The sequence below is a fragment of the Centrocercus urophasianus genome, unplaced genomic scaffold (genome assembly GCF_019232065.1).
Source record: "Centrocercus urophasianus isolate 14NV4802_14NV808 unplaced genomic scaffold, USGS_Curo_1.0 seq_26, whole genome shotgun sequence".
In the NCBI taxonomy this organism is placed as follows: domain Eukaryota; kingdom Metazoa; phylum Chordata; class Aves; order Galliformes; family Phasianidae; genus Centrocercus; species Centrocercus urophasianus.
In genome coordinates, this window is record NW_024884822.1 from 2,024,233 (window position 1) to 2,047,832 (window position 23,600).

Here is a 23,600-nt window from a genome sequence, read left to right on the forward strand (position 1 = left end):
GTTGTAAAACGTCTCACTTGAATCACAGTCATCCATTCATGAAAAGAGTACAGCTTTAAATTTAAATACCTTTAGAATGAATTAAATATTATAATTGCTTGAAGATGTCAAGACAATACAGAGATGCTTGGATTTACTAATGAGCAACCCTTTAAGCAACTCTACAGTTTCTACTGGATCTGCTTTTAAAACTGTTATTATTTCTTCATTTCTACATAGAGTTGTTAAGCATTTTTCTAAAATGCTTTCTTTCATGGAATTCTTGAGGATACTCTCAGACTCATTTCCTGGAGACCTCTGAAGTAATTTCCCAACCCAATTTAGTAGCTTTCATTAAATTACTAGTATATGCCATGGTTCCAAGAACCGTACCAACAGTTTCATCAAATTTCAGTCTTGCTTAATTGCTTAACATGTTTATCCTGTATAAAAATAAGTTCCGTTTAATTTTCCATGTCTCAAGAAAAACATACAAGGTATGTAGAAATTACTAGAAATCATGTGAGATATTTTCCTGCTATATTCATGATGTATCCATGTCTTTTGTCACTGTTTGCTCCTAGCCTCAATTGTAATTTACTTTACTTTTTAGAAGGCACGGTGTTTTTTTTCCTTGAACAATAAACACAGCACATTTGTTGAACCATTAGCGCTGTACAGAATCACAAGCCCATGTCTAACAGCCTATTATATAGCTCCATCTTAACCACACACTTTACTACAAACAGAATTTTTTTGTCATTTAAAAAAAAAAAAAGAAAAAAAGGTACTTTTATGTTACTAGATTATTTTTTTGAGAATCTCATGAAGTAGTAACACAAACACTTCAGTCTACGTAAACCAGAGCAGGATATAGACCCAGTTATACTTTTTGTATGGGTTATTAACTGCATATGAAAACTAGAAAACTGGCAGAGCAACATCAAGACAAGAACTACTTAGAGATATTTTTAATTCAGTTCAGCAGAGTTGAAATCTGGAAGTAAAAAATAACATGTATTTCTAAATGTATTTAGAGTACCCTGACCATACACAAAAGAATAAACAGCCCCGAACCGTCAGCTATGTAGCAGCACTTTGCACACTTTCACACTTCCCTTTGTCACAGGGAATTCACTTGTTTATTCATTTGCTTTTGTTTTTTTTTTTTTTTTTTTTTTGCTTTGATCCAAAGACAAAGGATCTTATAACCCACAATTGCTTTTTTCCATGTTTTGGTACGTGTTGTACCTTGTCAGTAACAATTCAGACTATTACATAATGGTTTCAAAATTAACCATAACTCCATCATTGAAGGTGAATTCTATTCTGAGTTCACAAGTAGTGCATAACATACCTTTCCTGGGAAAAGGAAAAAACATACGCTCAAGTAATTAAAGGTTATTTTCCACTAAGTCTTTGAATTTTCAGAGACATGTTAGCACATGCATTAAAACAGTCCATCACATTTCTACATCATTCAGGACATCTCAATTCCTACTCTTGGAAATTAAACAATACACAAGCTACACAACTCCTACAGACTGCACTGGACCACATGTATGCATACCAAGAAGCAAGACTTTGATTTCTTCAAATTGTTCTGCATGCAGCGATTCTTGTTCACTCATGGAAACGTGAGCTACAGAGCCAAACTTCCAGGAGCAACTTTTACAATGGACAGTAACCTCAAGGTTGAAAATAGTGTATGTGGTGCACATGCAGCAAGTATTAATCTATAGCTCATAATATACATTAAAGGATCACCAAGGAGATTTTGCCTGTGCAAACAGAGAGGTCTTTTCAGTTATGAACTCACAAAAAAAATAGTCACACACCACACTGCAATGATTTCATTATTAGAAAAAGTATGCGATGACCCATAGTGAAAGCTGGAATAAAATGAAAACTTGCCTTTATCCAGAGCCTTCAAAGTTTGAAGAAATATAAAGCCCAGAACAAAATAAGCACCTGTTCATGGGAGGAACTACAATTTGGCTAATGCAATTGTGAGCTCTTCTCAGAAAAGCTCAACTGATCGTGAAACTTTATTGAATAACTTTCTACTCATGAAAGGATGAAGGACTGAAAAGGCAACTAGATATTCTCTCAAATAAGGAAAGCAATCACTCCAACCACTATTTTTACAGTGCTCCAAATTACAGGAGCCCAAGTGAAAAATTACAGTCTCAAAATGAAGTATAGTAAAGTATAGTAAAGAGTAATGTTCACACACTGCTGAAAGCAGAAAGCAAAAAGTTGCAGTATTTGTGCACTGAAAAACATTTCTCTTCAGAACAAGATTTTTTATAAAAGGAAACAACATGAAATTTGAAAATTATTCCAAGTACCTACAATAACAGTCCAATTCATTTCAGTAGTTACACCGTGGAACTTTACCAGCCCAAACTAGACAGAAGCTCTGCTAGGACAAAATCAATGCTACCTCTGCTTCTAATCATACCGTGGTGATTTACAGCTGCTGGCTACCTAAGGAATATAAAATTTGGAAAGAAAAGAGACAGCGTAGATTTCAGCATTTCACATTTAATACATCAACTGCTCTAAATTAAGTTTGTGAAAAATAGGAAAATAGTTCAATTTGACACTAGCTTGCATTAAAAATTTAAATTAGATTCATCTGCATCAATAATTTACCACTTGATCAGCTCAGCCTTACCGCAGTTGTGAACCACCTAAATCATCATCAATACTTACAGGGTCTTGACAGCTCAGAACCTCCAGGATGCTATTGAGTAATTCAACACAGTACTTCTTCTCTTGGACCTGCTGATCATCTTTCTGTTCCAGTAATTCCTTCAGTTCTTTAGTAATGACAGGGAGCAGAATGTCCCTGCATTCTGAAAGAAAGAAAAAAAGGGTGTTAAGAGCAAATATAAATCAAACACTGCTTGCAAATAGATCTTCCTCCAAACAGTGAAACAAATACCCTTTAACATCTATAACCAATTGCAATGTGGAACAGTGTCTCGGGGTTACTCTTAAACTTGTGTGATACTTTTCCAAGTTAACAGTATGTCTTATTTATAAAAGACCAATTCTTTGAGGAATATAAATTGCTTCAGCTGAATACTGAACACTGCTTAAGTAGTCCCAAACAGCTACTGACAAATGATTCAATTTCTACACAAAGGGACTAGAAATACTCTATTCTGAAGTAGTGACATGATTTTAGTGAATAAAAATAATTTTAAAATTATCATTTCAGAAAATAAGACGCAAAATAACAATTGTTCTGTATGCATCATTTTGAAGCATGACTTCTAATAACACATACAAAAGCGCAGATAGCAAACAGATTCTTATGAAAGGATTTTCATGCCTACAAAGAGCAAGAACTGTGCATACATGTGTTCTTGATTAAATGTAAGGAACATGACAAACTAATTACACTGTAGTTTTACATATATTGAGATAGAGATCCTTATTGAAATGCTAAGGGGAGAAGATGCACAAACTTTAAATAAACTTCAGAGAAGGCACTGAAGGCACTGACTATCAAGGAACAAAAGGTAAAAAAGATTATTTTTTTCAAATGTATTGACATGCTGTGAAGTGATTGAAGTAGCACCTTATTTGTACATTATACAATTAAAGACTACAAGGCGACAGCGTGAATAATTCTGAGCAAATACTTCACAAATTTCATGTATCTATGAAAAAAAAGCCCTGAGATAAAAGCAGAGCTAAATGCAGACTGAAATTTTCCACTTCAGAATAAAAGGCATTTCCAGCAAAATATTCAATTAAAAAACATTCTAGTAACTGCTAGACAGCTAAAGTTCTTACTCCCATAACTTGATTGAATTCTTATTGCTTAAAACAGTCTACTTGTTGTAAGCATTATGGAAAATATACACCATCACTTGCTTACTATTTTCTATCAAAGCCACGTAACTAGAAAATTTCTCGATTTCTACAAGCTAGAACAAAAACGTGACTTCCATTCATTTGAGAATTATTTTAAAAATCTATACCCAGATATTCAGTATTGTAATACACTGACAAACACAGCGTGAGCCACAGCAGAGGTATATACAGTGAGATTTAGAATCAAGCCAGGGACACAGAGTCCTCATTATAAGAGTGTCAGTAACAAGAAGGGAGGAGGGAAAGAAATTAAAGGGTGAGAAAAAATTGGAAGATTATTAATTCTTGTAATTTTGTAGATGAAACAAGAGAGGTTATCATTGGAGATTATTTTTATTTCAATTAACAGCTCCTAGCCATATAGGCCAGCAGGATTTAATTGTGCTTTAGGGGCAGATTCATTTCTTTCCTAAGAAACTATCTCTGCTATTGATAATGGCATGACTTGAATAAAAAGCAATGGATCTCGTATTCCTATAACAGTTCTTCCAAGCTACAAGAGACATTTAATTTGGTGAGTATGGTACAAACCCAAAAGTAACACAGCAACACTGTATTTTCTGTTCAGGGAGCAACACAGAGAGAGTTTACGCAAGTTGTGTTTCAGGGGGAAGAGGAGGAGGAGATGCGCAGGCACAAGCTGCCCAGTGAGGCTGTGGATGCCCACAGCTGGAGGCGTTCAAGGGCAGGTTGGATGGGGCCCCCTAATTTAGTACTTGATCTACTGGTTGGCAACCCCACCTGTGGCAGGGGGATTGGAATTTGCTGATCCTTGAGGTCCCTTTTCAACACAAGCCATCCTATGATTTTATGATTTCCACCCAACTAAAACAGCCCTAAAGACAACTCAACACAGATGGGAAGGAGATGGCAGGAAGGATGGCAGTTTTAAGTGCTAGCTGTTTTTCTGCTTGATGAATGAGGTAATGGGATGGACTGCCAGCAAAAAACAGACACACTCTTTCTTAACATTAGAATCTGTGGAAAAAAAACAAAAACAAGAACTGCTGAATTCTACTGCCTTCTATTTTTTAGAAACTAGAATAAAACATATGTTGCCTCAAACTGTATCTGAACATGATACATCACCATACAGTGTGAACCTCTTGCATTTATTTCATCAGCATCTCCCAGAAAAATGTTCTACATACAGATTAGCCCCAAATTCCAGCACACTTCTCAGAGAGAAGTTCCCTGATAAGAGCTTAATGAATAAGGTTCATTCAGGTAAAAGATTAAGTGTAGCTTCATGTAATTTTGAAACTCCTCTTTCATCATATTCTTCATATTTAATTATTTCTTCTGTGTCAGGTAAGTGAAATCAAATTTCAGGTCATTAATGCAATAATGTCATTAGAAAAGACATTTGGGTCTCCTTCAGCAAAAACCACAGATGTGCTTCATTCCTGACTGCCTTGTATGTGCAGCCAAAATGGTAATAAAAATTTAACACCACTTTTGTCTCCCTTAGGAAACACTACTCTTGATTACCTGGCAAGACTACAGTCCCAGCCATCTGTTAGGATTGTTTCATGCCCACTTACACTGGCATGCCAAATTAGTGAGGACATAGATGTCATCTGAATATAGATTTAGAGCAAAGCCTTAAAAATAAAATCAGTGAACAACATCCTTTCAACAAAGAGAGACTTCTGATGGCAGTCAGTGCACAGTTTTGGTGCCATGCTTCTTCACAAAGCACATCTGTTCACAACTGCATGCATCTTTCTACTAGCAGTCTTCCCTCTCCATTATTTGACACCTAAATCTTTGTTGGAAGAGGGATGAAGTTAAAATTATATGCATCTTTTTCATGGGTAAATCCAAATTTCACAGCCAAAGAGCAGAGAGGTGCTGTAAGGTCACCTACAGACTGACAGCACTGTAAGCTACAAAGCCTTTGTGTGTCTGCAATTCAGTGCTGACACAGGAAGGAGAAACACGGTGGTGGATCTTATGAAATCAGCACACATCACTGTATCATATCAAGCTGGCCGTTCAAAGCCAATGTCAGCAAGAAAGGTTAGATGGCAGAATAGGCACAGTCTTAATGGTCACAGCACAACAGCAACTCCAAGCATAAATACAGTGCAATGCAACCACTTCCCCACTTCAAGGGATATCTTCAACTTTCTTGCAGGAGCTGAGTAATATCACTTACTGGAATGCAGCCAGAGCAACAGCTAACACTACTATTGCTGTAGCCAAAACAACATTCTGAGCTCTCGGTGTCTTTTCCAGTTTGCAGTCACAGCAGTCTGCCAGCCTGACACAAATGCTTGTCAGCATGTCCTCCCTGGCAGATTTAAAAGTTTGCCTTCTGTTTGAACAATGGAATATTTATGAATTCTAACATTTTGTTTTATTGATACACTAAATTTTGCTAAAAAAAAGCAGTAGCTTTGTGCTGACTTCTATTATATATCTTTCTTCTCTCTATTCCACTTAAAGGAGTTAGAAAAAAATCAGTATTTTAAAATGTAAACTTGTAAGTTAACTGTTAAAAGTAGTTCACATAGCTAGATTTGGATTTCCCCCCATATGACAAATATTTCATAAATATATATTTTTATTCTTAAAAAACTATTAAAGGGGTGAAGACTAGGAGAAGGTTACAAGAAACAAATACTTAAGGAAGTATCCAGCACAGTGCATGTTCCTCAATAAACAGAAGAAGTTAAAGGCTTTAATCCTCGTGTGTCACCACAAATGCATGAGAACAAATACCTGCAGGTGCACATATGCCTTCCTTGTCCACATCAAGCTACTTCAGGAATAAAACTGGGAAGAAATGAATGCAGTATTTGAAAAGTGATGCTTTAAGGGCAACATAACACTAAAACTACTACTGAATGTTAACAAAATGAAGGAGAAAAAAAACCACCACAAAAGTATTTCTTAAAAGAATTTTTTTAAAACTAGAGTAATTAACACAAGAATGGATCTACAGGAAATGCTTTGTTTCACTACAGAGCCATTTTTAAGGGGTTTTATGAAAAGTGAATGTTTTCAGGTTTTTCCCAGTAGCTAAAAACGGGAGAGTGAAGTGCGTTATCAAACTCCTACGTTTATGCATTTTAAAATGTTGGAAGTTTGTGCCAAACAGTGCAGGAAAACAGCCACAGAAAATGAAAAACAAAAGTTCTGCTTAAGAACTCGTATCAATGGGAATACAAGTTGTTGTGGAAATAATTACGATTTTTATTCATAACTCAAACTCTGGCAATAATAAAACAGAAAGATGTTTAAGTCAAATTACTATTATTCATTCTACTGTTCTTTAATGTGCATTATTTATTAAAGAATAAATCTCAGATCTGACTTAAATCTTTTCTCTTCTAGATCACCAATGCATTTAACACTGATACTTTTCAAGCAGTAAAATGAAAGCATCAGAACATTCCAACACCACCAAAATTTGTAATATTCACATTAATATTAGGAAACCAACCTAGCTATCGACATATGCACATACACATTTTGTTTAAACAAAGTGTACAGCAGAAAGAGTCCTTCCATTAGAAAAACAACTACTATCGTTTCAGCATTCCTTCTGGCATTTGGCAGATTAACCACTACAGATAACATATGTCTCTTGCTGCTGCTCTTCCAGAAATCAGCAAGTCGTTTGCATATGCTGAACATGCAGGAGCTGTGTCTACAGCTAGTGATCAGAGGCTCTGGATTTTGGGCTAAGAGACAGAAGCTCTATTCCCAGCCCTGCTGGTGACCATCTGTGTGACCTACTTAGAGTTTATATTCTTTGGAGTAGATCTCATGGTGTTTTGCTACAGAATAAACACTTAATCAGGAGTGGACCTCTAGAGAATACAAAGACAAAAGCAGCAGTGTGAATACAGACACTTTCTATTATTCTTCTAAGCATTCTATATCGATTTCACACCAATAAAAAAGCAACTCTCCAAGGCTGATTTACAAACTGCAACATAATGTCAGTGAATACTACATGATCAGCTTAAAAAAAAAAAACTATTTCCAAATATTGTAAGCTCATAAGTACTAACATTATCAAAAAATGCACGCAATTTGTAAACAACTACATCTAAAAATGGTGACTCTCAAAAACAGAGGCGTTGTGAGGGAAGAGAGATTATGGTAACACTCATCCTATTGTGTCCATAGGGCAATGTATCCTACCTAACAAAAGCACTCAGTTCTGTGACCAACTAGAGAGAAAGGTTTTGAAAGCCTAGAATTAAATACCAGCACTTTCACCTTAATCTCAACACTTCCAACTTCAGGCTCATATGTAATTTAATAGAACCAAATTTCACAGATTTTTTTTTTTTTTTTTTTTCTAGTTTTTGGAAACACATTTCACTGTTTTCCCAATTCTACTTCCTTAGGAAGCATTATCAATGGATAAAGGAAGAGAAATACCAGTATGCAAAATCTAATTAAATTTAAGATCTATAGACAATACCACTGAGAGTAGAAGTAAATGAACTTAACCGGAATTCTAATGAACTACATGGAAAAAGATTAAGTGCTAAAGCCTTGAGGAAAAAAGGATAATCCGAAACATACAAATTAATATACTTCACTGTAATTGGCAATTTAGTTAAGTATATTCCACATTCACAGAAGAACACTACTTCCAGATAAACGTGAACTTTAGTTAATGATATTGTTAATTATCATGCTGGATCCTATTTTGCGATACACTACATATGCTTCTATTCTTGTTAATTACCTTCCACATCATTGCTTCAAGTAATGAATTCGACAGTGCCTACACCCTGCAAACGCTGTGGTAAACATGATTAATTTTAGAATGAATTGTATTTGATGCTGACCACTAAAAGATGGTTTGGGGAGTTTTATTTCTTTTTTAAACCAAGGTAATATACATGGAGATGGATTTGTTGGCTCTCTCTGTGCACTGTACAGAAATATTTTTCATGCCTCTGTAATATCAGTCAGAAATAAATCATTTTGTACTGGTCTTTTCACATTTTAATGTGTAGGTAATTAAGCATGCTGGGGAATTTTTCCTTTCTACAACTTGCAGGTTAAGCCCAAACACTGTGAAACCACAGCATACTGCAAGTCTTAAAACATCAGTTACAAATAAAAACATACTGCAGTTACATCAAGGTCAATTTTCTGTCATTAGAAACTTACAGGCAGATCAGGTGAAAGAAAATCTTTAGAAAGAAAACCACAACATATTTAGGTAATACTATTGAAGCAATACTGACTTTGTTAGCTAACCACAGTCAGAATTTCTCCACGTAATGGACTCACAGGAAGTAAAACCTACTTGGGAGAGCCCCTCTTTGGACTGTATCAAGGACAGTGAAAAGGTATGACCCCCCTTCTCCATCAGAGAAAGGAAACGGTGAGGTCTGGATATGTCCCAGTTTCAAACTCTACAAAAATGCCAAGAAGTTTTATTCTCTTACTTAATCAAAGTATTGAAATACAAAATCTTTCAATTAATATTCTTTAGTTAAAGCAAATATTATCTGACTAGCAAGATAATACTAACATAATGCTAAGATAAGAAAGATAACAGTGTACATGTTAGCTTTCTTTTACAAGGACATCTACCTCATTTCTCTGTTTTAGGAAACTTTCTTCAGAATATCATCTTTTATTTTGAACTAATAATTAAAAACATCAGCTGGTATTTCCTGAGGCTCCTCTACAAACAATATAATCTAAGCACTGTTATATAATAATATATTCCATATTGGTAACATCATCTTAATGTAGATCTTGCATGTCATAGAACGGTTTGGGGTGGAAGAGACCTTTAAGATCTTCTAGTTCCAACTCCCTGCTACAGGCAGGGGCACCTGCCTCTAGACCAGGCTGCTCACAGCCCCATCCAGCCTGGCCTGAAATGCCTCCAGGGAGGGGGCATCCACAGCCTCACTGGGCAGCAAGTTCCAGGTGTCTCACCACCCTCAGAGTAAAGAATTTTTTCTAATATCTAGTCTAAGCCATCATAACTATCTAAACAAGCTATTAGTTGTACATACTCAAAATACACAGGCTTTACTCTCAATTATTGGAACAAGTTTGAATCAGTGACTTACTCTGCAGATATGCAAGATTTTAACAACCAGTGTAAAGATGCTAGGCTAGCAAAAATTGCACATTGAGATTTTGTACATTAAATTTATAACTAGAATTCAGTGACTCCAGTAACTACTCATCTAGGAAAAAATAAAATGTACCAATCATCTGATCAGCAGCATCAGCAGTACAACACAGCACCATTTGTCATTTTTTATAAAAGTTCCTCAGTATTAGAAATCTTTTTAGCAAAACTTCCTACTCACTACTACTCTGTAAACTCCAAAATAGAAAATACATGCCTTTTTAACAATTTGCAACATAATCTGAAGTTGACATTTTGTATCACATCCCAGCAATGTATTTCAAGACTTCAGACAATCAGCATTTAAAAATCAGGCAGCAAACTTTTACTATTATTTATCTGCAAGCAGTAAGATCTTTACCAAGAATTAGGCATTAACAAACTGTAGCTAAAGCAAAGGCTTGTTAAACCCATGAAAGAAATCCCACCCTAAACACACAGTAATTGTAACTTGCTTTGAATCTCACTAATGGTTGAAGAAAGACAACCTTAACAACTGGGAAAACACTGGTTCTGCTTCTGAAAACTTAGCAGCAGATTATCAAGAAAAAGTGCAAAAACAGCCAAGCATCAAATTCAGTTGCTTCCTTACTACATGATAAGTAAACCTGTGCCTCCTGCTTTGAGGACCGTGCAGAATGGAAGGTTCATCTTATTTGGAGCTGGCTGTAAGAAAACTACAAACAGGGTTTGGGAAAGGAATAAGACCAAAAACTGAGGGGAGAGGAGGTGTTGGTTTTGAGGAGATGAAGAGCTAAGTCAAACATTCCAGTTCTGACTGCTGCTAAAGAGCTCTTGGAAATTACAATCCTTTATTACCTGTTCAAAATCAGCTGAATTGAACATACAGCTGAATTACATACAGCTTCTTTATGGACTGTTGCAGAGTGCTTGAATATGCATGAATATGTATGACAATACTAGTTAATCATGTGCAAAAACAAATTGTGCTGCCCAAAGTATGTACTTCAAAACAAAAATTTCCTGGTATGATGTTTATGTTTAAAGTCAGCCTAAGTTATGAGTCTTAAATATTCCTATCACAGTGATTTTGAAATTTCTAATATAAAGAAAAACACAAATATTCATTTGCAACAAGACATTAATACTGCTTCATTATCATCTGTACGAGCCCTTTTAAAGTGACCTGATTTTCAGCTAATGTGATGACATCACGTTGGGGACTGTTGCCAAACATCTTCTACAGACCTTAAGCTGAATTCCAAAGCTATGCTTAGAATGAGATGATGTTCATATAGCTATCAAATAGATACATCCAACATAGGTAAAGTAAATACAGGACATTTTTAATTTAACTTGGATAAAACAAGAAGGAAAAAAGAGCTGCCAATCTCTGTTCCTTTTATATATAAGCAATTACTTAAATAAGTAATAAATAATTCCACAGTGGTTGCTTGAGACAGAATAAATTCAGAAATGACCTATTAGAATATCACCTAGGGTGAAGGACTCCCACTGAATTAAAAAAGCTCAAGGTTTGCAGAATGGTTGGATTCCCCAGAGAAACACATTTCCCAGATGTTAACATATATTTCAGTATAAAGCTGAGAAAAAAAACCATACTTCTACACATTCAGATAAAAGTTACAGGTTCTTTTACAATACTGTACCACTTCAGAACCAAATAAGACATTTAAGAAAAAAGGGCAAGTGTATCTTTGGACAACTGCAGATTTGGAGGGAGAAAAAACAAGCAGCATGCAGCCTGATGATAAAAGCATGACATAAACAAAGCAAGCAGCTGAGAAGAATTGCCAAGGATGACTGAATCACCAAAGACTCATCTAGAAGAACCATAAATTGTCAATTGCACTGATTAAGGGGGACATCTGGTTTTGTCTAGCCAAAATTCTATTTTTGTTCCTAATTCTTCCCCCCCCCCATATCCCATACATTCCATTCCCCTTTTTCTCTCCTGCAGATGACCATTTAGTTATGCACTTGATGCAACAGTTTATTTCTAGTTTAAATTCAATTTTAGCAGATCAAGTCAGAAAATATATCTCTATATATCTGCAACTCAGTGGATCCTAAACCCAAGGCCCGCTGGCACCAGACTGTTAGCTTAAAACAAAATATTTCCATATCCCTTTGAAAAACACACACTTTGTGAGGTTAGACCTAAGGCAAAACTTTGGTTAATAACCAGCTTTGAAAGCATTAAACATTGAGCATTTATGAAGGAAAAGATAAATCATACTTAAATGGCAGCTGCAACCTTAGGCAATACCGTGCCTGTGTCACACTCCTGCCTAATGGGGAGAGGCTCTCAAGCAGGATGATGCTCCTGACAATTAGCACCAGCTTACAGAATGCTCCCAATTTCACATAGCACTTCAAATATTCTGTATTTCAAGTGCTACACAGATGTGTTAAGATTACCACATACATTCAAGACCACTTTTGTGGTCTCCATATGCATGCTTACGCTTCTGTCACAAACACTCCAAACTATGAATTTGCTCAAAATAATTGTTATGTTTTGAGAACCAGACACTGCCTTCAGATCCATAATACCTGCACACTCTCTGAGCAATTCTTTGTGAGAATGATGTTCTCAACACTGGATTAGAATCCAAGTGTTAGTTCTTTAACAATTGTGTACAAAAATCTATTACAAAAAAATTACCACATTGCTTCATCTCCAAAATAAATGCTTCTATGTATGATCTTATCGTGTTGTAAATGCACTTGTGACAGCATATACCCCTGGGGTAAATTAAATATCTCCCATATAACATAAATAACAAAAAGACACAGATAACTCTTCACCCTGCAGCAATTTGTGGAAACACATTCACTTACAGAGACTACACAAGGAAGAGAACAGCTCTTCTGTCAATTTCATCTGTCTCCAAGTACTGCAAAGGGAATCTAAACCCTCCAGTTTGAATCCAGGTATCCAACTCCAATATTTGCTATTACTTGCTGTGAACATCCCTCTTGCTGGTAAATTTTGTTTTTCAGTAATTAACTGAAATCACGTATTTCTAACAACTGCAAGATCATAGTTGTTCACATTTGTCAGTAAAGACGTTGATCTAAATAACCAAATTAAGAAGCAATGTCCCAATCTTCAGTAAGAGGAGAAGAGTTAACAGCATATAAGTCACAGCATTTTTACTGTGTCCTTCTCTGTAACTATACAGCAGTACTACCTGCTACCACTATTGCAACTGTTTCCAGAATTGCTAAGCTACACCATAGCACACTTCAAATTTTTCTTTACCTAGGTAGAAGTCCCATGTATCATCAGTTGTCTGCACAGGGTTTCACTTCATGTTTCTACTTCACTAGAATGCTTACAGTGGGGTTCAAAGAACATACATATATATACCATTATATTAGAAGAAAGATATGAAATTATTTCTGTGAGTTCCATGTTCCTTCTTCTTTGGTAGTACAGATGCTTTGCACAATTGCCATTAGATAAAAAGCTGGAAACCCTCTCCGTAGGTCAGGCTTCTGGAACTCACACTCCCGTAGTATTAGAGAATAGGTTTATTATTCTTATCATTTGAAGTACTCAGAAAAACAGTTAAGAAAATTTAAGAAAGGAACAATAAGCCCCTGGTTACTTCCTAGAACACAGTATTTCTTCAGAAGCTTAGTAAACAAACGTTGACTTTACAGTTAATCTTGATCAGTTCAAGAGAGCTGAGGAGCCATCATGGAGCAGAAGTCCCCAGGCATGCTCAAACTGAACTTAAAAACCAGAGCCAGGAATTTATTTTTCACATTGATGGAAAGGTTTTTATGAATGGGGAAAGTGTCAGCTTTGAAAAGGCACATTAATGGGGACATTATTCTGTTGTGATGCTTCTGCTTGAGTTTACAAATATTTATGTGTGACAGCTGAAGTACAGTTACCTAAATAAGTTGTTTGAAGATACACAGAAAACACTAAACCAGATTTTCTCCCACAAAGCCAGCAGCTCACTCTAACTGCTGGTCACAGCTAGGACTTAAGAGGACCTAGCAGTTTCTTTTTGAAGATCTGAAGATTCTGATGGCCAATCATGGGGACTGTTAGTTCTACTGAATTTCAAACATGAGTTACACAAAACAGAAGTCAACATTTTCACTCTCATTTATTTTAAGCCCTAAAGGCATTCAGTACTTACCTTGCTTTTTAAAAAGGTTGCTGCGCACGATTTCCCTCATGGACTGCACCTTCTGCTTCTGGAGCTTCACCGGAGGAATACAAGTGTAAAATTCATATAGCAGTTGGCTGCATGGAAAGGATAAGTGCCATAAACACATATGCCACAGTTTAATAAAAAAAATAGCAAGAGCAAAATGCTATATGGTTCTAAACATTTACTTCTTTTTAAGATTTTGACTTATTTCTCATGTCACAATCACTTGGAGCAGTGTGAAGTTAGATTATTTTTTTCTCCCAATGCAATAAAGATGTTTTTTAATGTACTGGAGGCAATTCATCTTTGACAAATAAAGGTAATCATTTCAAGCTGCTAAAATGAGATTTGGTTCTCTTGAATAGAATTTATTCAAGGAGAAAAAAAACAACAAAACTGATAAGTTATTCCACTTGGACATTTCATTGAGTTACTTAAGAACTGGACCTCAGTAAATAAAAAATCGATTCACAGACATTTATTCCAGGTAGGAATTAGTGTTACGATGTATGCCACGTTACACATGACCATGTGATACATTTAGGAAAGGTTCAGAATCAGTTCACCTCAGTAACTTGGCATCAAACACCATTTCAACATCATGAAGGACTGATGGGATGTACTTCAAGGCAGCAACCTGAACCAGAACACAGATTGTGTTAATTCTGTAGGTTTATCTGCGCGTAGAGCAAACACAGTGCAAAGCACTGAATAAAAGCACTGAAACAGAAGCACATAAAACAAAGTGACAAATTTGGATTTCTTCTGTCAGGCTGAAATTTTGCATGACATCTTAATACAATACCTCATGAAGTGATTTTTAGTTTTATTTTTATTTTTTTGAAACAAAGATTCAATCATAATGCAATAGTCGGTTGACAAGAGAAACAACACCAAGAGACAGTCCTTTCTCTGAAACAAATCAGCTGTTTTCTGTCCCTGCTTCAGCTGAAAACTGAATTTCTACCTGCCACGTGCATTTGTGACTGTCAAAATTAAGACCACAGTATGAATTTTTTGCTTACTGGGTAACAGCTACAGCTAATCTGTGCTGCCATTATGAACTTCTGCTTGCAGCCTGGTCTAGCATTAAATGTGGCGCTTGATGGCCCTCCTGAGCAAGGGGCTTGGAGCTTGATCATCCTTGAGGTGCTTTCCAATCCAACTTATTCTATGATTCTACGAACTGAGCATTTAAGAAAATGCCTACAAATAATAAATCACATCTGCATGCTGCTATAAAGTGAAGAAAATTAAGGGTATTAAGCTTTCATTCAATTAATCTCTGCCTGGTTCAGGGTAAAAGAATTATAAAACTAATAGCAGCTTCAGTTCATTACATAACTCAAAGGTGTAACTTACAGCTAACATTCTGCTGGGAACTAACTTACTGAACAGTTTGTTTCTGATATAGCTTTAATTTTTTATAACAGGCCAGTTCCACCTTTGGTACCTCATGGTTTGTTAAATGAAGTAGGAACAAATTCCAAAAATGTAGAGTATGTGAAGGTTTATTGTCTTTCCTTCTAGGTAATATGGTGTACCCTAAAAGACAGATTGAACACATTATCTAGAAAATGCACGCTGAAATTTCATGTTTTACTTTTACTGACAGTAGTGGAGTTTCCTGCCTGCCTTGCCAATAGACACAACTCTTGCTTTGGGTCATTTGTTTATACCTAACGTAAGAAGTAAATAAGAAGGCACTTTCAGCTTTACAAAACCCAGATAAATTTCAAAAATGCCAAACAGGAGGGCTTCCATTACCTCCTGAAGTCCACACATACCTGAACTACAACCATTTACAAGCTGAATTAACAACAAAAAAAAGTTTTTAAATAATGAACTACTACCATGCATCAAAGGTGGTCTCAAAATTCTGTAAACAAGGAACAAATGGAACACAAATCTTGACTATTTAAGTCTCTTAAACTCAGTGTAAAGCAATTCAAATACAATCAAAGTAGTATTTATGCTTAGTTCTTTAGCAGGCACATATAATTCCAGGCAAAGTCAGAGAATACAACTCTCCAAAAAGTCAACCACCTGGAACATTTATTCAGAGCAGAAAAAAATCCACTGCCTTCTACTTCCTAGTAGGTCTCAAAGCAAAAGGAATCAAATCATAAATTCAGGAAAATTCAAGCCTAATACAACCTCCTTGTAGCAAAGAATGTATGAAGCACCAATATTGCAGTTGTCCAGTAAGATCTGCTTCCGACTTGAAGTGCACAGCTCTATTTCCTATTTGAATGCAGAACTACATATCAACTATTTGATAATTAATGGCTTTAGTAGCTCCTCCTCTTCCTGTTTCCTTAAAGCACCTGATGCAAAAAGTGAAAATAAATAGAACTGACACGATCCTATTTTCAGATGCTTAAATCTCATATCTTCAAAATGCCAATACTTTACTTCTCAATCTTTACTCCTCAAACTACAACAGAAGAAATTCCTGTTTAGCACTACCTGAAGAAACTCTCAGTGGAGGCCACACCTTCCTGGATTCCTCAAGAAATTCTAACATCCACATGTTCATTTTTTCACTCCAGGACTGTGTGCTAAAAATGATGTAAATGTATCTTCTTTTGGCTTTTTCTGCATCAACTTTATTAAGAAATTTTCAGTAAAGGACAGTTACAGAAGAGAAACAGACCATAAATTTACCTAACGGTGTACCTCAATTTTGATAAACAAACAACGAACAAAATACTGTAAAATCATACTACAAAAATCATAAACAGACTTAATTTGTGCCAAGCACACACACCAACCTGCAACAAAATGGTAGTTTTATGTTGGCTTTTCATCAGGTTATTGATGGATTCAAACAGCCTCCTCATAGATTCTTCAAATTCTGTTTGTTCTTTGCCTTCATATAATCTGTTGGGACAGGCACTAGGTTATCAATTCAGAATTAGAAATAAAAACATAGCTCCAAATGTGCCAGGTTCAATATTAACTTAAAAATACTTTTTAGAAGTCAGTATAATATTACATATATTGATATTTCAGCCACGGGTTTTAACTGTTATCCGCTGTATTGAGTAGGTGTTCTTCAGCTTGAATACAACATAATTAAATTTTCAAAAAATTGTGGGGTTTTTTGTTGTTTTTTTTTTTTTTTTTTTTTTTTTCTCAATAAAGGCTGTAAAGAGAGAAACCTGTCAGATTTGAAGTCACTAGAAAAGGTAAAAAGAGTTTATTTCACTTACCAAGAGAAAAATCTATATTAGCTCTATTAATTCAAAATATTTGCCTCTGAGATGTCTTCTCTCAGTCTGACAATTAATTACTTCAGTTCTAAATACTAACTCTTTTCATGGGAAGAAATTACATTAATCCATTTCTTCCAGATTTCCTTCATTTCAATGGTTCAATGGTAACAGCTAGAAATGGCTATACAGCATCAAATGAGAGTGTTTACTGTTTTCCTGGTTTAGTCGACAGCTAAAGCTAAACCAGAGCATTTACTGTGTATAATAATAATTGTCAGACTGAACCTGGAGTTTCAGACCTTCAGTTAAGGTAGTTACAAGGCAAACTAGAAGGTGTAAATACGTACAGCTAATCAATAGAATAGGCACCATATTGCAGTAACCTGGTTAACCAGGGACTGTTCAATGTGCACATTCATGCTGCTTGCTAATATGACAAATTAAGATGGAGAGTAAAGCTTTCCAAGCAAAAACAAACATACAAACAACTCTGGCTTCTGTCCTTCAGCCTTGCAACAATTGTCCCATTATCCCCTACAGAATGCTTCCTCCTGCAAGGCTCTCAATACCCGTTTTTGCTAGGACATCTATTAAAAAAAAAAAAAAAATTAAAGTTTTGGAACTACTTTTAAACTTCTATTCTCAGGATCACCATTCATTTTGTTTATACAGCTTCTCATCTTGTTTGCGTGGATCCATTTAGAAATAGAAAGTTCTTATGGTCAAGAATATTTCTGAGGGACTATGTACCTGCAGCCCATGTCTTTTAAATCCACTATTTTGGCCAAAATTTCAGTCTATCACACAACACAATCAATTTCACAAGACACCAAACTTACATGGATTTTTTGAAAAATGAGCAGTAGAATAACAGAAAAGCTGTATTAGAGCTCCCATTGACCAAAAGGTAGATAAGAATGGCACAGATCTGTTCTGTTGGCTGCCAATCACGAGCATAAAACCAACAGCTGGGTTACCCACAAACCTGAGTTTGCCATTACAAATCTTCTGGCATTGCATACCTTTGGCACGTGTCAGGGGGGCAACAGAACAAGTTCTATGGGGAAAGCAGCTGAACATAAGTGGAAAGAGCAGAAATGAAGAAAAGATGTAGAAGGGATCTGCAGGATACAGATAGAGATTACAGACCGTAAGGGCTAGTGGAGGAAGTGGAGTTTATCAATACTGTGGTGTAAGTTTTCCGCTTCCACTTCCTTTATTCTTCTCTGCTCCCTTTTTCCCATGCCTAAATACAACTCATAAACAATATGCTTCATCTGTTTGCCTGAGTCTTTCCTATAAATTTCAAATCGACTCCAAACTACGTTCAGTTGTACAATAATTACTGAAAATTACCTTGTTCTCTGCATAGCCTGAGCTGCTGAACACAGTTATATCTCAAGAATAAACATCCAGCTTTAAGTTATCTGTCACAACGTTTGGCCATCCGTTGGTGCTTGGCCAACCCATCTGATACTACAAATAATCAGCCTTTCAAACTGGCCATTACTACATGCATCTCTGGGACTTACACTGCAAATCAGACAGCAATTATTTGAGGTTTGCCACTCCAAAAAAAAAAAAAAAAGGTTATTTCATCAAAGCCTGTATCTCAGACCTGTTGCAGCATCAGAAAATTTTTGTGGTTTACTTGCAAAAAATGAAAACTATAGTTCTATTTTCCAGTCGACTTTTTCTGATTCATAAGTCTATTACTCTGTGATATTGCACTGATAGTTACATGGCAGTAGCTTGGGTACTTACTGTGAAAATAATGTTCTGGATCTAACAATGAATTTGAAAACATATTCTAGGGCCTTCAGAGTCCTTAAGATAGGTTCACATTGCTCTCCACGGCTAGAAATATCCAAGTAAGTCTTCAGAACACTCATCAGTTTCCTGTAGTTAAGAAAAACTTTTTAAAATAACCTCTTTTGACAACTCTGTGAATATTTATGCTTAATCTAGCACACACATAACATTCATTTTTATGTTTATGTCACATAAATTATATCAGTACAGAAGAAATAAGGAGGAAATTCTTAACTGCACAAACATCCTCCATGCTCCCTCTTATCTGCTGGCAAGGCCCAGAACATGGGAACAAGGAGCTGTCACTCCAAAAGGAGCTGACTCAACCACTTTGGCCTTTGTACTCCCTTTGAAAAGGGTTTCCATCATCGCTGTCAACCAAACAACCACCCCTGACAACACATCACTACTGAAGATTAACGTCTGAACTATGAAGCACACGGACCAACTGTGTTGACTATCTCTATCTTGCTTCCTACAAAGACTCCTTGCTTTTATTTCCTCTCTTTTCTATCACCTGTCTTCCCTTCACTATCTCCCTGAACAACTAGGATTTGCAATAAACTGGTTGGGCTAACATCTGACCCATTGTGTCTTAATCTCACCATCAGGCATCTATTAAAAGAAGCTCCTCTCCCTCCTGGAAATTGGAGCAAGACACTCTTGGAGTCAAAACACTTATTTAGGAATGACTTTCAACAGAACTTCCTTTCTTGGCTGAACGACAAGTTTAACTGGTCTAACTAGTAGCATCTGTAGACACTGGGTTCCAACTACAAGCTATGACAAAACTCTTCAAGTTACTCTGAAGTGAAGATAATTAGCAATGAATCATTGCTAGCATCAGAAAATGCCTCAATGACAACTACCTCCGTAGGAAAGCTACTGATCAAAGTTAATCTGTTGCTGAACTGGCAACATATTTCCACCTACTATCAATTTTCCTACCTCGCACCCAAAGCTATCTACCTGCTCAAATCTCCAGAGGCATAAGGCTCTATAAGATCTTATGTTTCACTTGGACACTGGGAATGAATGACCAGTAAGGAAAATCTGAGACAAGGAGAGCCAGTCCTTTGTTGATAATACTTCACATAAAGTACTCCACATAAAATCATCAGACCCATGTTTGATCACAAAATAATTACCCACACTCCAAATCCAGACAACTGTAGCTACAAAACACCAGGGATAAAAGCAGTGTCCTACAGTCAATTTCTTCCCACAAATCTAGGGACACATTCACGCAGAAGAAAATGCAGTTGTTGTACGTCTGAGGCACAGCGTCTCCTTCCTAACTATGAATTAGATCACATACAGTTATCTCTATGTCATAAATTCTGTTTTAAAAATAATTTATCTTTCACATGTGAGGAACCAGTGATGCCAAGAAAATTCAAGATTTTTGGAACAATCATAACATGATTTTTAACTCCACAACTTTGATTAAATCATAAGAAAATACCAGCTAGGAAAGTCTCGTGTACTTTAAACAAATCAGCCTGACCTGAGAAGTTTCATACCCGACCTCCTCTACTTCCACAACAGTAGAAAGCATTGAATTGCATATGCTAATTACAAATTATATATGGAATGAAAAACAAATAAAGACCGTGTAGTTTGTTGCTTGTTGCTTGAGCTTTCTGAAAACAATAAAGCTGACCCAGCTTTCCTGGAACATGAGAAAGGATTGATTGTGCACTGCAAGCAATCTTATGTTCTAATGTAACATCTGAGGCACATTTCATTCTAAGCTGGAACTGCAGAATATCCAGCACAGCACAGAACAATATGTTCTCAACTATTCCAAGCTTTCAGCTAAGATCTTTCATCTATTATTCAAATCCTGGATTAGAGTTCTGCTTCAATCTGTCACCCCAGTGAATAGCCAGAACAAGACTTCGGGCAGATGAAAAATATCCATCTATTCATACATCCTGTTAGCACTTCCCAGAGATTAACAGAAACTGTGGCATCATCTTGCTTCATAAGACAAAGGAATTTTATCCTACCATCACCTGAAAAAGTAGTTAGACAAAGGAATCTAGTATTAAATTTACTGCACAATGCATCTCTACTGTTTCTGATCTCTACTAATGTTAGTCTTCCCCTTTGAGCATTATCTTTAAGCTCCATAAAATCCACAAAATTCTGTCCCTGACTCTACTTCCCACTGCCATAACCACAATAAGACTTCAGTTCACAACAGACAATGTAGTAAAAAAAAAAAAAAAAAAAAAAAAACATTTCACTGTGCCTAAGAATTTCTGGTGCAATACTGGAGAGTGAATTGCATATGAAGAATTGACAGTTCACAAACATTTTTTTCCCTATGGGTTTGTTTGCTGTAAGACAATATGTGGAAACACACCTAAGTGGTTAAAGACATTCCTCACTTAAAACACTTCAGATTAGAAACAGGAATGCAAATGGAGAGGATGTATAGCACAGCATCTTTTGGCCAATTTCACAGGACATAAGTGAAGTACAGACACAGCAACACAATCCAGACAAGAGAAAAAATGAAACACAAAAAATTATTTAACCCCAAGCCCATCTTTTTGTTAATTAATTTTACTCATAATCTGTAACTATTTATCATAGGCCTTTTCTGTTTGCAGATAAGCAAACAGCAGTATCAAAATAAATGTTATAATTACTTCAGAAAATCCACAAATAGGATTTACTCTCCTTAAATTTGATTGCAGAGATTTTAGAAGAAATAAAAAGGAAAACAAAAACCAAAACAACTTACTTGTATGCCAAGGTTGCACTAAAATGCTGTTGGATATATGCTTCCAAAACAGTGTTAAAATGTTGAAACTTACGGTCTGCAATGAGTCCTATGATATATATCTAGGTAGAAGGAGATACAATTAGCAGTTTCCATAAAGTCACAGTTTAGATGAAAACATTCAGTCTGCTGAAGATTTTGTGATAATCCACCATTTTAAAAGTTTCATAGGTTTAAAAGAATTGTTTACCAAATAATAATATCCTGTTATCTTGTTGAGAATTTAAGGACAATTTCTTGAGATAAGCAATTTGATATTCATTCACATTCATAGAGTTTTTTCTTTGACAGCTTAAATCTTTCATTGTCGGTTCTTACCAGTGCATCAAAGACAAGGATATCATACTCATTACTGTGGGAATGTTCCATCATGATGTTAAACAAGGCATCCAGAGTATCCTGGAGAAACTATAAAAAACATTAAATCATCAACTGACAACCAGTTCAGCTTGAAAAATGCACAACTGAGTTTACAGACAGGCAATTTTGTGTTTCCCAAGTTGGAGTTTTTAGAGACCTTCGCTGAAACACCAGATAAATTCAGAACACACTTTTGAAGATTTTGGCTCTAGTTTCCTTAAATGATGAACTTAAATCCTCAGATGTGAACAAGCAACAATACACACTTAGCTCAAAGCTTATGGAATTCAGCTAAAAATATTATATGAACTACGTATAGCTACCTAAAACAGCATTCCTAGTTTCTTAATGATACAAATTAGGAGTTGCTACCGTTACCTACAGAAGGTGGTTAAAACCACACTTCTTACTTCTGTGGCCTGATTCAAAAACCTTTAAATTGAAGGAAGGCTCCTCAGTGATTGGACAACCAAGTGTTTGTGGGTTTTTATTTTTGGCAAAACAAAAATTTTGTTTTCATCTGGGAGGAGAGGGATAATTTGTGGGTTTTTGTTTGTTTCTTCTGAAGTAAATTCACCTTCCTCCTAAAGAAACTCAAGAGAGACATCTGCTGCTTTTATTTAAAAAATAAGACATACAAACAAACAAATAAACAAGACTCCTAATCTGAACACTACATTCCTGGTTAGTTTAATTCTTGTTAAATCTAACAAGGACTACTTATTTGTTCCTCTCTCATTTCAGATTTGAGAGCAAAATTCTCTTTTCAAATTTATCTTATAATCAATTTTGGTCATTTTGGAAACTGCTGTTTCTTTTTCTTCCTCCATCAGAATGGAGAATTTATCTTAAACAGGATCATTTACTCCTGTTTCAGAAATGTTCCGCATATTTCACAGCAGAATACTATTGATACTGTCTTGTGGCTAAAGTCTGTCTTTATCAGCATAATGTAAGCTTGTGATCATCTGTTTATACACACACGTCCACATACAGAGCATAAACCACTAGAGTAAGTTAAAGAAAGAGCAGAAAGCTAATAAAAGCATTCAGAAAGGAATCCAGTATTGCACTGTTGCCCAGTATTTGCAAAATTCCAACAAAAGATATACTTTCACAACTTCTTCTCCATCCACAATCTTCAGTTTTTCCAGGTTCTCCTGCAGCAGCTCTGGCTTCATGCGCCACTTCAGTAGACCTAGTAAGCCCACTATCAAAAAACAATTGACAAACATTGAAATTCAAGATGTGATTTT

The 23,600-nt window shown here is 35.9% G+C and overlaps 1 protein-coding gene across 1 annotated transcript in view; it reads right to left on the minus strand.

The window, feature by feature from the left end:
• The window catches only part of DOCK2 (dedicator of cytokinesis 2), a 153,583-nt gene that overhangs the window by 99,225 nt on the left and 30,758 nt on the right, over positions 1–23,600 (minus strand). The window contains exons 19-26 of the mRNA XM_042826108.1: positions 23,457–23,554; positions 22,303–22,392; positions 21,946–22,046; positions 19,143–19,277; positions 16,935–17,043; positions 14,727–14,797; positions 14,146–14,252; positions 2,698–2,840 (exon numbers count right to left, since the gene is read on the minus strand). Of these exons, the coding sequence (XP_042682042.1) occupies positions 2,698–2,840; positions 14,146–14,252; positions 14,727–14,797; positions 16,935–17,043; positions 19,143–19,277; positions 21,946–22,046; positions 22,303–22,392; positions 23,457–23,554 (854 nt within the window). The remainder of the gene's footprint in view (positions 1–2,697; positions 2,841–14,145; positions 14,253–14,726; positions 14,798–16,934; positions 17,044–19,142; positions 19,278–21,945; positions 22,047–22,302; positions 22,393–23,456; positions 23,555–23,600) is intronic.